At 48.7% G+C, this 14,766-nt stretch overlaps 1 protein-coding gene across 3 annotated transcripts in view; it reads right to left on the bottom strand.

Moving 5' to 3' along the window:
* The window catches only part of LOC138489070 (glycerol-3-phosphate dehydrogenase 1-like protein), a 278,084-nt gene extending 271,173 nt beyond the window's left edge, over nt 1-6,911 (bottom strand). Inside the window, exon 1 of one of the 3 annotated variants that reach the window (XM_069616636.1) lies at nt 6,628-6,909. In XM_069616636.1, the coding sequence (XP_069472737.1) occupies nt 6,628-6,668 (41 nt within the window). In that variant the 5' untranslated portion in view covers nt 6,669-6,909. Of the gene's footprint in view, nt 1-6,627 lie in introns of all 3 variants that reach the window. The other 2 variants (XM_069616634.1, XM_069616635.1) reach the window with 2 other exon arrangements.
* Nucleotides 6,912-14,766: the final 7,855 nt, after the last annotated feature.

The following is a 14,766-nucleotide window of genomic DNA, read 5'->3' on the forward strand; positions in this document are numbered from 1 at the left end:
TCCACCCCGCTCAGGGCAGAAGAGGAGAGGACCCACGCACAGGCGCCTTGCCTCTCAGGGACCCACCAAGGTGGCAGTGGTGGCGTTGGCTTTTAGGAACAACATAGATTTCCGGCTGAGGGGTAGCTACAGGGATCCATCCAGTGGGGAGATATATTCTGGTCATTGGGGAACACAGAGAAACAGAACACACATTTGGGTGAATATATGCGCCCAACGTGGGCCAAAAGCACTTCCTGTGGGATCTCTTGAGAAGGGTGGGAGAAATCGCTAAAGGGCACATAATCCTTATGGGGGATTTTAACATGACATGGAATAAGAAGGAAGACCGAACAACGAGTGAGGGCCAAAGGGGAGGTCTGTAGCATCGCCACAATTAGCGGAAAAATTCGAGTCCATGGGGCTCAACAATGTTTGGGGCTCAACAATGTTTGGAGGGCAGTCGAAGGGCAAAATGAGGGATACACCTTTCTCTCAGGCATACATGGCACACAATCTAGGATAGATTACATATGGGTCTAGGCACGCCTGGTGGGAAGAATAGTGGGGGTGGAGACCGGACCTTTAGGAATAGCGGACCACAAGGTAATCTCTGTGACCTTGAAGACACACATGTCCAGCCCAGGGATATGGAAATGGTCCCTACCCGGGGAGCTGCTCGGAGACCCAGTATTAAGGGAGGATATCGGAGACAAGAGTAGGATGTTCTTCGAGCTAAACAACACTGCAGACACAAGCAATAGCACTAGGTGGGATGCTTTCAAGGCCACGATGAGGGGGGAGTTTATCGCACAAAAGGCTCAGAGGGATAGACAGATGTGGGCCTTAGAAGACCAGTTAACAGGGTAAATCGAGCAGGCATGCCAAAAGGCGGCCAAAAGTTCCACCAGGAAATTACTACGGGCCTACACGACCGCAGTAGGACAATTGGAAATGCTTAGAACCAAAAAAGCAGAGAAGGCAATGCTATTTATGAGGCAGAAACTCTACACTAAAGCCAACAAGGCAGACAACCTACTAGCTTGGTTATTGAGGGAAGCCCAGGGAAACAACACAATTGTCGTGGTTAAAGGTGAAGGGGCGGAGACTCACACGCATTGTAGAAATTCAGGAACGTTTGGCCAAATATTATGATAGCTTATACACCTCTCAGAACCCACACGATCAGACACAAAACGAATTCCTGGAGAGACTACATCTGCGTAAGATCTCTCAAGAGGAAAGCAAACTCATGAATCAGGAAATAACAGCAAAGGTCAGTGTTAAAGAGCATACGCAGGGTCATGAGATATATTTATATAAGTATTTATTGCAAGTGAAATACTTTAAGGACCACCAGCTTCCCACACACAGCCTGATCTCTTTCAGGATCTCATCAACTGCCTTCCATAAATTCTTTATAAAAGTAAACACCTACAAGCTTGTCCTGGCAGAATCCTTATGAGCCAGCATTCCACTTGCCTCTAATATTCCATGCCAAGATTCACTTGCATGCAAACATGCCTCAAGCCACATCATAGTACATCTCCCTCCTATGTATATATAAACATATTAACCAAACCAAACGCAACAACTGAAATAAACCTCCTCTCCATCCGCACGCTTACACACCACTTCTCCTAATAACAGCAACTCTATTATTGTTCCATACCTGACCACCTACAACACGGATGGCCCCTTTTAACACAGCAATAACCCTCATGGGTTCCGAATATAACAGACCCCCTTTCCTTTTTATCACAGCTTTTCTTATTAGTACTATATCACCACATTTTACTCTGAGTTCCTTTTTTCCTCTCCTCACATTTTCTCTCATAACCCATTCCTTCTTCCTCCTCTTCAACAGCTTTCTCACATCTACAACCACCACATCAGATTCTCTGCACACACCTAACCATGGCGGACTCACTGCAGTATTTGGTTTCTGTCCACGCATCAACTCAAAAGGACATAATCCCGTCTCCACATGCGGCGCCATTCGCACAGCCCATATCCTTTCCTGAATGGCTGCTTTCTTATCACAGTCATTCTCCTGGGCCATGCGTATACTTTCCATCACACACCTATTAATTCTTTCCACCATACCATTTGTCCCTGGGTGATAAAGAGCAGACTTCCTATGTTTGACCCTGCACTTCACCAAATACTCAGGAAAACATCCTCAAGTGAATTGCGTCCCATTATCCATCAAAATACTCTCTGGAACACCTTCCCTTGCAAACACTTCTTGTAAGACGTCCACCATACTCTCACTAGAGATCTCCCTAACAATTGCAAATTCACACCACCTTGAAAACATGTCCATAAGAAGTACCACATATTTTCCTCTTCCTTACCCCAGGTCAACAGGGCCCAGAATGTTCCTGGCCAATTCTCTCCATACACCAGTGGGAATGCTCACTTCCACTACAGGTTGTTTTGTCGCAATCATCCCCTTTCCTGACCTCACTCACACCTGACAGTCACCTACTCTCTTCTCAATGTCCCTTTCAAAACCTGGCCACCAATAATCTGACCTTAACACTCTTTCTGTTTTAGTAATACCGATATGCCAGACATGGGCCATGTCAATGACTTTGGAACGTAACACACTCGGAACCGCCGCACACTCCCAACGGAACAATATATCATCCCTTACAGATGATTTATCCCTAACTTCCCAAAAGGGCGTCTCTCCCTCCAATAATCCATTCTCCTCGGCCTTACTGAAGCTAATACATACGTCAAGATGTGTGCCAATGTCTCGTCTTTTCTTCTTTCTTCTAACCACAGCTCTCTAGACACTATACCTTCTGTGTTGACCCTGAGTCTAGACAAACTGTCTGTGAAAACATTCTCTCTGCCGGATTTACTTCCATCTGAAATCGATGGCATTGCATCCTGGTGACCCATCCTGCCACCCTCCTTGATACCCTGTCTAATCCTTTGCTCTCAAAAATGACTTTTAATGGCTTATAATCAGTGCGAATCGTAAAATCCGTTCCCCAAACAACATTCTTGAATCTTTCCACTGCCCAGTAGCAAGCCAGCGCCTCTTTTTCCAACACAGAGTATCTTTCTTCTGTACCCCTCAATGCTCTTGATGCATGTGCTATTATTCCATGTGATCCATCTGCCTTAACCTGAGACAAGACTGCACCGATTCCCGACTCACATGCATCAACCGTAATCACACTCTTACGCCTAGTGTCATAACACCTCAAAGGCTGGGACAAATCAATATCAATTGTTACTCTCCTGAATTCTTCCTCCCAAGCCTGGGTCCACACAAATTCTGCACCTTTTTTTAACAATTTCCTCACCTCCACAACCTTAGATGCATAGTTTTCCACAAATTTCTGGTAGAATTCTGCCAAACTAAGAAAGGATCTCAATCCTACCTTGTTGGTGGGCCTCTGCACCACCATTATTGCATCAACCAAACTCTTCTTTGGCTTGATGCCATTTCCTGACACTTCATGGCCCAAATACTCCACCTGTCCCACACCAAATAAAGACTTCTCCTCCCTCAGGGTAATACCTTTCCTCTCAAAAATCCTCAAAACATCATTGAGTATGGCATCATGTTGTTCAAGGGATTTACCACATATAAGAACGTCATCTTGAAAACAGAAAACACCCTTTTCACCACGCAACATCCTGTCCATGAGTTTCTGAAACACTGACAATGCCGAAACAAGCCCGAACGGCATCCTCTTAAATTGAAAAACTCCTTCGTGGGTAACGAAAGCAGTGAACTTCCGACAACCTTCCTCGAGTTCCACTTGATGGTAGGCTGATGCCATGTCAAGTTTTGAGAAAACCTTACCACGGCCGACTCTCGCCAACATCTCCCCCATATTAGGAAGTGGATGGCGATCTACCAATACACATCTATTAAGTTCACGTAAATCCACACATAACCTGAGTTCTCCACAACCCTTCTTCACCACCACCATTGGGGATGTCCATTCTACACCCACAGCCCTTTCAATGATACCCATCTGCAGCAACTTGTGTATTTCCATTTTGACACCTTCTCTCAGCATCATGGGTACGGACATCAATTTTGCCACTACAGGTTTGCTACCCTTTTTTAAGATTATTTGATGTTGGACCCCTTTTATCTTTCCAACCCCCTTCTTAAATACGCCTGGATACTTTTCGGCAATGGCACAACTCACATGGAGTATCTGATCCTCTTCATTTGGGTCTAATCTTATTTTCAACTTTCTCTGTTCTCTCCATCCTAATAGTGTGAGAACCTACCGGTGACCCTTGAATTCAAACTGACCAACACAGTAACCCAACCACTCAATTTTATCTTGGTTGTAACCACCGGGATTGATGCCAGGTTTTGCCAGCAGTCTCACTTCTCCCTTCACATCTCTTTCAAACACCTCTCTGGATATTAATGTTATTTTTGACCCTGAGTCAGTCATCATCATCACATCCTGACCATTCACACTCATGCATGCAACAGGGTGCTCGCAATCTTCATCATCATCATCACCACCAATAATGTTTATCGTGCCAACAGTTATATTTTCAACATATGAAGATTCCTCGTCTTCCGACAATTTTCCATCTGACTCCTCATTCACATATAACACTCTCCTCTGGTTGAATTGTTGATCATTCTTGCAATAGTTAGGGAAATGTCCCTTCCTTTTGCACTTAGAACACGTTGCTCTCCTTCCAGGGCATCCTAAAAACGCTGCAAAGTGGCTTCCACTAGCACAGTGAAAACACAGACGGTCGTCTCTCTTCTCTCCCTCTTTTCTCTCTTCTTTTTGGGATGGACATTGAGATGACTTGGTCTCACCTCCTCCTCGACCACTCTGCTTGGGTTTCTGTTTCTTCTTGCTTTTAGTCTCACCCACCGCCATAATCTCGGTTTTTGTATCCTTATATATTGTGCTCTCATTCTTTGACAACTTAGCTACACATGCCAAAGAATGCTCAACTCTCCGTGCAACTGTCAACACTTCATCCAAAGATGGCTTGTCCCTTAACCATAGTTCCTCCCTAATCTTGTTGGAAGATCTGGCCATTCATATACATTTCCCAGAGGCCACAGCACGCAGATCTACCTAAATCCTCCCTTCGCCCCCTTCAACTAATCCAAACTATGGCTACAAGACTTACCCCTGGCCTCAAGCCCAGAGACTGCATCTCTCCAGCCCTAAAATATCTCCACTCGTTCCCGGTTGTTGCAAGGATGAAATTCAAGACCCTCAGCATCATCTACAAGGCTCTCTGGGGCCTGGGACCCCACTATAGCCAACTCTCTCGCCCTAAACAGCTCCCTGCTAGAAGCCCTCCGGTCTTCTAGCTCCAACTCTGCACAGATCAGATGCTTTCTAAAGCAGAAAGTGGGGGGTAGGGCCCTCTGTTCCGCAGAAACCTCCCTCTGGAATGGCCTCCCTGCCCCTCTCAGGCTTGACTGGGATCTCCTTAAGTTCTGGAAACTTCTAAAGACCTTCATTTTCTCTTCTTCCTTCCCTCCACACCTCCCCTGCTAATGTCCCCCTCTGTTGCAATGTGACTGGCTGCCTGGTTCCTTCTGAGCCATACAGGGCACCAAGCCCTCCTCGCCCAGTCTACCCCACCATCTCGGTCTCCCCTGACCCCCCTCCACCACCCCCAATTCCTGCACTTGCCTTTCCCCGCCCTTGCACGCTCTTCATGCGGACCTGCACTTCGCATCCCAACAAAGCATTACTGCATTCCACTCTGTCTGGCACTCCTCCCCGCCCCCTCCTCCCACCTAATAACATAAGTATACATCCAATGTCAATATGCAATGGATAGATGGTCTGCAGTAGCCCTTTCTCATCCATGTTGGCATAGTAGGTCAAATAATGCGTGTGGGTTATACCATGCGGGACGGGGGTCGTGGGGAGTTATTCTAGTCTACTTCGACTATAAGGGCTTAGGGGCAGCGACAGGGGTGCCGCCCCATGGAACAAGTATTGCCTGCACTGTCTGTAAGGAGAGATGCATTTGCTGCATATTCCACGCGCGCCTGTTGCCCGGTGACGTGTTCGCATGATGTTGAATTAAGCTGATCCACGCGCCAAGGCTCCGCGTGATACTTGGAGTCTGCGTAATGGCTGATCCATATCTCCCCACGTCTGTGTGTGAGCCCCTTTACCCTGAAAACAATGGAAGTTCACCAAAGGCAGCATGCAGTGTGAAGTTCACTGCACGCAGTGTCCAGCATGTCAGCAGGCTGTGTCAAATGCATTGCACGAAGTATGTGAGCCGACAGGGTTCAGTTCACTGCACAAAGTTCGCATCATGTCATGTGAGCGGGCAGCGTTAAGCTCACTGTGCGCAGTTGGCAGCATGTGAGGGTGCAGCGCGATGCTCACTGCAGGCAGTCCGCAGAATATGTGCATGCAGTGTGAAGTGCGCAACACGTGAGCATGCCGTGTTACCCTCACTGGGCTCAGTACGCAGCAGGTAAGCATGAAGTGTGAGAGGTATGACCGGCTGCATAGAGGCCGCATCAAAGAGAGAACTGTCACTGCCGTAAAGGCAGCGAGTGTTCAGGACACACACACACACGCACGCACGCACACACACCCCCCCCCCACATATCCCATTCCACAACCTTCATGGAGAGGCTTCCTAGGCACTTACCAGTTCCCCGAACCCACGATGCAGACCTTTAAGGGTGGCATGCTGTCCTCTCCCTGGTGGCGTGCACGTGCGGTCTGTCCTCTCCCTGGTGTCTGTCCTCTCCCTGGTGGCGTGCATGCGCTGACGGCAGGATGTATGGATGCCAGGTGCTCCTCTCCGCCTTCCCTGCCGCCACTTCACCCGGTTTGCAGATCGACGCCTTGGCAAGCAGTGATAACCATCAGCCACTTCCTGGCAGCGCCCTGCCAGGAGCCTTCCTCGGCCAGGGGCGGGCGCTTAGAGCAACCAACCCCCTGGTGAGGCCTGGGGAGGCGGAGCTGCGGTGGGAGTGCCGACCCAGGCAGACGGCGTGACTGGGAGCGTGAATGATGAGTTCTGCAATACTGTCTCGTGAAGGATGTGAAATCGGTGTGAAAGGGCTTCCTATGACGTTCTTTCATTTGAAAATCACAAACTCCGATTTCTGCTTTCGGTAGCGCGGGCCTATCCCTGCCCATAAGCACTGAACACATTGCCAAAGACAACCATTGAAGGGTATCACACATTTTCTGACTCCATGCTCACAGGCACAGCAGACAGAATGGAGAGAGAGTGCAGAAGGCGCGGCTGGATGAATAGGAATGCAAGAATTGATGAATGAATGGGGGTGAGGGGTTGGCCCTGGAGGGGTGAATGAAAGATCTTGAAGATGGATGAACGATTGACAGTTTAAGGGCACGTGATAGTGCGAGGATGTATGGACGGACCAATGTATAAGTGCAACATGGATGAATGTATTATTGAATAACTATGTAGGGATGGATAAAAGAATGAGTGCGAGAACAGCAGTGTGAAGTCCACAGCAAGGATCCGCCATGTGACCCCGTTGTTTGCCATGCAATGGCCAGGAAGTTTGAACATGCGTGACACATAGGGCAGGCTCGAGGTGAAATCAAGGTGCACCATGGTACTTTACATTGTGGGAGCCGGCGGCGCCATTTACATGACACTGTCACTCACTAATAGAAAGTCAGGGCTTTATCACGAGTTACGCGGTATCCCAGCTGTAATACCGCCAAACTGTAATAGTTTTAGCGGATCACGGGTTGGGCATTAATGGTAAATCCCCCTTCTCCATTGGATCCAATGGGGCATTGTTGGCGCTAATACCGCATGCTAATACAGCCGCCGGTAATACCGCCGAAAACAGGGCGCTAAATGGGATTGTCACCCCCCAGTAAAAAGCTGGAGGTAAAACAGCCCATTTAGCGTCCAACTCGTGATAGGGCCAGCCCTTAATTGTGGCGGTAATATCATACCGCCGCATTCAAGGGCTACAACTTGTGATGAGGCCCAATATTGACTGACACGTTACGTCATGTAGAGTGTCAGTCCATGGGCCTAATTACGAGTCCAGTGGTAGCCTTGCCGGTAAAATCGTCAGGCTGCTGCCAAACACGTGCATTTTTCCGGCGCCTGGCTCCACGGAAACACCGGGGGTTCCTGCAAGTCAGGCCCCGGAAAAATGTAAATCCCCATCCCATAGGACTCAATGGGAAAGGGGATTAGGGAAGCGCCGGCATCGTTAATAATGGTGCTGGTGCTTCCCGAAAAGTGTGCGAGCGGGTGCAGTTCCACCCGCCAGGTCTGACCTGGCTTGAGGGACGGCACCCGCCTGCAGACTCGTAGTGTGCCGGTCCGGTAACAGTACTGGTAGGCTTACCAGCACTGTTGTTATCGAACCGGCACACTTGTAATGAGGCCCAATGACTTTCTATTAGTGAGTGACAGCACCTAATTCAACAAAAACGCTGTGCTGGGCGAATAGCCAGTGGCTCGCTCTGTGAGAAAAATCTTGTCTAGGGCACTGGTAGACCTGGGCTCAGCACTGGTGACACAACATGCAGGCTTACTAGAGTGATGGTGTGTGGACTAACCTATTGAACGCCTGTAATGTGAGAAGATGCATGAAGGTCTTTCAGCAGCATCTCTTTCCTTGTTTCCACAGTTTGCCTTCCTGTGTAGAGTGACGGATATGCATAGCTGCTCATTCTATTGGCCGGCCTGTCTGAAGATGTATGCAGTTGATACTGACCTGTCTTAAACACAGTGGAGGAAGCAGGTTGTTTTGTTGGTGTGGCTCCTGAGGGAGAGTGTATTCTAATTAATTCAAGGTCATTGGATTGTGAACATTTTCACACACAACATCTTCACAACGCTTAGAGTTCATACTTCTTGTTTTGGTGGTGGAGTTGCCAACGCGCACACGTGCGTATGTTTTTCTTTTCCACGCAAGGCAGACAATGAGTCGCGCATGCTTATTTTTCCCACTGTGGTTCCCCCTGTGTGTCGCGTACCATGTTTTTGAGGTCAGAGTAGCTTGCGTGCTCCACGCGTATGCTTTTTTTGTGTCCCTGGGTGCCATGGCGTGCTGCGGGAGGTTTATTCCATGCACGTGGGCAACTGGGGGTTGCGTGCACGTTTGTTTTGTTTTTTTGGGGTGCCTGAGCTTTGCGTGACCCGTCTTTTTTTCACCAGGGGTCACAGACAGCTTTGCATGAGCACAGGGGTGCGTCGACCATCACGTACCGTGCCCCCTTCGCCCCAATTGCCCAGGACAATTGTTGTGTGCACCTCCCATTGGCAATAGTCCATCTGTGCCATGGTTGGGAGGCCACCAAAAGGTAAGGGCAGCAAAGCTGGGTGACCTCCCATGGCTGGGCGTGGTGGGGAACGTGGCCGGGGTGGCCAGGGAGTCCAGGGAGGCCAAGGTGGATGCGTATGGGGACTTTGCCAGGCTGTTCTACAGGGGCAGGATGTCCAGCCACATGCTGGGACAGCCATGCCACTACCTTCAGCGGCTCAGGGAGATGCTGCTGCTGCAGACATCCCCGGCGCACATCTGACCCCACAGCCAGCGTCATCTGCTGGCACAGGCCACCAGGTAGTGGAAGCTGCGGGTGCAGCTGCGGCAACCACCACCCATGCTCGTGGTCAGCCAGCGCAGGCTGCCTTGGCACAGGAGGACTCCCAGGCAGATTTTTATGTCAAGAAGGCCAATGACTACTCCCATTGGCCAGTCCATCATTGCCACTGCCCCTACTGACCAGAGCAGCATTAGCCACTCAGGGTCCGCACAACTGGCCAAGAGGAGGAAGTGTGCATGGCTCCGGCCTCCGGCACGGCAAAGAAGAAGTCTTTCTTTTTTTTTTTTCAAATTGAATTTTATTGATTTTAACATTAGAAATAAACATACAAGTGGCTGTATATTATGCATTCATAGTTACATCAGAAGACTATTCCGTGCCACTCTAACAATGCTTTAACAGCAACAACGTGTTCTGTTCCAATGAAAGGAAATTTAAGGCCCTGCCCCCTCCCATCCTCCCCTTCTCCCAGCTCGTGGATCTTCCATGTCCGTGGCTTTGCTGCGGTGAACCGTAGTGGGCTGCGTGATGTTTATCGCTGGTCATCATTAGATTTGTGAGGCTCTGGTGGAGTCTGTGACAGGCATGGGTGGTTGGCAGTGAATCATGTGGTGTTCAGCTCATGATGGCGCAGATTGGGTGCTAATTTCCGTGTTGTGTCGAGTCATCTGTGACTGTGCCTGTGATGTAGTGCTCGGTAAAGTCGCTCCAAGCTTCCACGTGTCGTGTGGCCTTGTCGTGAAGTGCTGCCGTTATTTTCTCCATTGTGTAGATGTTTGTGGCAATCTGTATCCAGTCCTTTTTATCTGGAAGGCGTGGGGATTTCAATTTTATAACCAGGCCCGCCCTTGCCGCCAGTAGCAGGGGGGACACTAGTCCTTTTACCCTGATCAGTTCGTCATCCTCTTCTTCGAGGCCAAAGAGATTCAGGAGAGGGGATAATTGTCTCTCTATGCCGTCCAACTGTTTAATCCATCCCAGAACTTCTTGCCAATAGGTGCAAACCTTGGGGCAGTTCCACTACATGTGCCAGTAGTCGGCATCGTTACCGCATTGTCGCCAGCATCTCGGGCTGGAGGTTTGGAACATTTTGGACAGCGTCTGTGGGTCGTACTGCCACCTGTGGAGTAATTTTATAGTGTGTAGTTTATACTGGGCTGCTATTGATATTCTGGAGGGCGTTTCACAAATTTTGTCCCAGGCCTGCTCGTCGAATTCTCTGCCAAAGTCTCTTTCCCATCTTCCTTTGAGACAGAGACTTGGAGTTTCATCTTTAGTGATCAGGGCCCTGTACATTTGTGCTATTAGGCCTTTAGAAGTGTTGGTTGTGTCCAGAATCATCTCAAAAGGCGTGAGTTCTCTTTGTGTGGTGGTTTTCCATTCTCTCCTGGATAGTACGCCTTTCAACCGTAAATACAAGAAAATCGGAATCGGGTGTAGTTGGAGAGCTTCCTCTAATTCCGTAATTGAAATGAATTTCCCTTTTCTCCACAGCTGGCCGACTCTCTCAAGGCCGGCATCAAACCAGGTTTGGTATCTGGCGTGTTCTGGGATTTCCTCTCTGATCCCGGGGGACCAGAGATGGCTCAGAGGTGAAGGCCACGTGGTGACCCCAGACATTGCTTTCCCTTTCTTCCATATGTTCCACACTGTTCGCAAAATTGGGTGTTCACACAGTCTTCTTATGAGCTTCGGTCTGGGGACCCATAACCATTCTGCTAGGGTTGCAGGGGCTAGATTTTGTTATCTAGCTGGACCCATTGAAGGTCCTTTTTATCTCGCAGGTGTGGGATCAGGACTCTGAGTTGTGTGGCCTGGTAATAGCGTTCTATGCCCGGAAGGCCTACTCCTCCTAGCTCCTTTGGTAGTATTAAGATGTAGGGAATCCTGGATTTCTTTCCATTCCATAGGAATTCTAACATGACCTTCTTAACTTGTCTGAAGAAGTGTTTGGGGATTGTGATGGGCAGGACCTGAAAAGGATATAAAAAACGTGGGAGACTCACCATTTTTATTGCATTTAAGCGTCCCATCCAGGAGATAGTAAGTGGTTTCCATTATCTAAAATCAGCCTTGAGGGCTTCAAGAAGTTGAGGAAAGTTAAAGAAGAAGTCTTTCAATAAAGTGGAACTGGACTTCCTTGTGGGCTACGTGTCGGCACACGAACACGATATGCTGGTTGGCTCAGGGTGCCATACTACGCCTGCCCAGCGTCAGGTCCACTGGCAGTGCATTGCGGAAAGTGTCAGTGCCATGTGATATGAGAGGCGCACAGGTCAGGAGTGCTACAAGGGTTGGACTGACTTCCGACGCTGTGCAAAACAAAAGCGGACCTCTAATTACACCCTGACTCTGGTGACTGGTAGTGGGCCACCACCAGAGGAGGATGAACTCACTCCACACGAGGAAATCGCTGCAGAGTTCATCGATCAGGGACATATCCAGGGAGTTGGAGAGAAGCCGGATTATGATGCAACTTCTGGTGAGTGTTGATGCTTGTGTGTCCAGCCCATGTGTGTGTGTTGCTTGTGTGATGTGTTGGGATTGACTGCCAGTTCAGGATATGTATTAATGGTTGCCATGTGTGACACATGCAAGGCTTGACTGATGCGTGCTTGTAGTGATGCAGTCTGCATGCAGGCCATGTGCTGCACACGGGGGCAGTCCTCATCACCACACATGCCCCCTACTTACATGTAAGTCACTCAGCGATCTCTCCTGTCCATGTTCAAGCTCACTGACATATTTGCAAATAGCCTGTGGTGTTGTTCCACTCAACACTCGGCCTATGTCGTCACATGACGGACGGCTATGTGAGGTCACCCTGCAAGCTGCTCCTCCTCACAGGCATGCTTCCTTGCCTCTCCACCACCCTGCAGCTCACTGCATGGTACTGGTGATTACTGTGTTGGACTACTGCAATGGCCTGCTCCCCATTCCTGTGTACATGCACACTTCCCTCTTCAACCCTGCCAAACCTGTACTGTGGGGTACATCCTTTGTCCTTGATGCAGGGTGTCTCACTTGACTGTGCAGATGGCACAGCCTCAGAGTGGACATGAGTGTTCATTCATGGACCATGTGTATTCCCTGCAAGCCCCTATGGGTCCGTGGCGGCTACTCATTGTACTACATCTCCGGTATTCTATCCGTCTCATGGTATTTGGTCATCCATTTCATGCTCACTCAGGGTCACTTCCTCTTCAAGTACATGTTAAGGGTGTCCTTGTCTGTGTCATGCACAGGCCTCCCTCTGTTACAGTCACCCTGGCTCTAGTCAACTAGTGGTGTGGCTTCTGCGTGTGTGGGTGTATTTCTGATGGTTCCTCATGTGTCCTGCTTTCTGTCCCCCTCTCATCTGCTGTAGTCTCAGTTGAATGAGATGATGCAATTGACGGTTTATAGTGATAATCTCAAAAGCAAAAATGTCGAAAGTCATTTTTGCGAAAAAATAATGTCAAAAAATAAAAAATCGAATTTCTTTTTAACTACGATTTTATTAGAAATGGGGGGATTCCCCCGTAACCCCCACTTTTTTTTTTTTGGTTTTTATCTTTTTTTTTTACTCACGAAACCCCCCAAAAATATATAAATAAAAAAATAAATAATTCTATTTTTTATTTTTCGACATTATTGGTTCGACATTATTGTCATTCAACCTTTTGTTTTCGAAATTATTACTGACCACCGCAATTGACACCTGCCAACACTGTCTGCAACTACACAGTACTCTGGTCAGCCATTCAGAGCCATGCACTGCCTCCCTGCCATTCCCTCGAGGGGGTGTGGGGTTCAATGTATCCCTCCAACCCAGTGCCAACACTTTGCACATGATGACTGCACTTGCCCTTACACTGCCGTCATGTCACGAGATTGACATCACTACGTTTTTGTTTATGTCGATAGTTGAGGCCGTACACATGTACTGCACTGCACCCACGCATGTCTGAGCCATGTTTCACCATTCTCCATGCCTATTCACTTTTGTGATGTCAAAGTGACCTGGCATGTATGTATCCATGTGCCTCCCTTCACTGTATTTCAATGCACTTACGTTGTGGCATCCTGTGACACATATACTTTTTTTTAATATTTATTTTCTTGCAGTGCATGGTGACATGCATTTTACATGCGTCATGGACTGTTCTATTGAACTTACTGCTGTGGCTATTTGGGAATTCTGCCATGGCTATGCTACGTGCCTTCCTCGGCCAGGGGCGGGCGCTTAGAGCAACCAACCCCCTGGTGAGGCCTGGGGAGGCGGAGCTGCGGTGGGAGTGCCGACCCAGGCAGACGGCGTGACTGGGAGCGTGAATGATGAGTTCTGCAATACTGTCTCGTGAAGGATGTGAAATCGGTGTGAAAGGGCTTCCTATGACGTTCTTTCATTTGAAAATCACAAACTCCGATTTCTGCTTTCGGTAGCGCGGGCCTATCCCTGCCCATAAGCACTGAACACATTGCCAAAGACAACCATTGAAGGGTATCACACATTTTCTGACTCCATGCTCACAGGCACAGCAGACAGAATGGAGAGAGAGTGCAGAAGGCGCGGCTGGATGAATAGGAATGCAAGAATTGATGAATGAATGGGGGTGAGGGGTTGGCCCTGGAGGGGTGAATGAAAGATCTTGAAGATGGATGAACGATTGACAGTTTAAGGGCACGTGATAGTGCGAGGATGTATGGACGGACCAATGTATAAGTGCAACATGGATGAATGTATTATTGAATAACTATGTAGGGATGGATAAAAGAATGAGTGTGAGAACAGCAGTGTGAAGTCCACAGCAAGGATCCGCCATGTGACCCCGTTGTTTGCCATGCAATGGCCAGGAAGTTTGAACATGCGTGACACATAGGGCAGGCTCGAGGTGAAATCAAGGTGCACCATGGTACTTTACATTGTGGGAGCCGGCGGCGCCATTTACATGACACTGTCACTCACTAATAGAAAGTCAGGGCTTTATCACGAGTTACGCGGTATCCCAGCTGTAATACCGCCAAACTGTAATAGTTTTAGCGGATCACGGGTTGGGCATTAATGGTAAATCCCCCTTCTCCATTGGATCCAATGGGGCATTGTTGGCGCTAATACCGCATGCTAATACAGCCGCCGGTAATACCGCCGAAAACAGGGCGCTAAATGGGATTGTCACCCCCCAGTAAAAAGCTGGAGGTAAAACAGCCCATTTAGCGTCCAACTCGTGATAGGGCCAGCCCTTAATTGTGG

Source organism: Ambystoma mexicanum, chromosome 9 (genome assembly GCF_040938575.1).
Source record: "Ambystoma mexicanum isolate Mex_15411 chromosome 9, UKY_AmexF1_1, whole genome shotgun sequence".
In the NCBI taxonomy this organism is placed as follows: Eukaryota; Metazoa; Chordata; class Amphibia; order Caudata; family Ambystomatidae; genus Ambystoma; species Ambystoma mexicanum.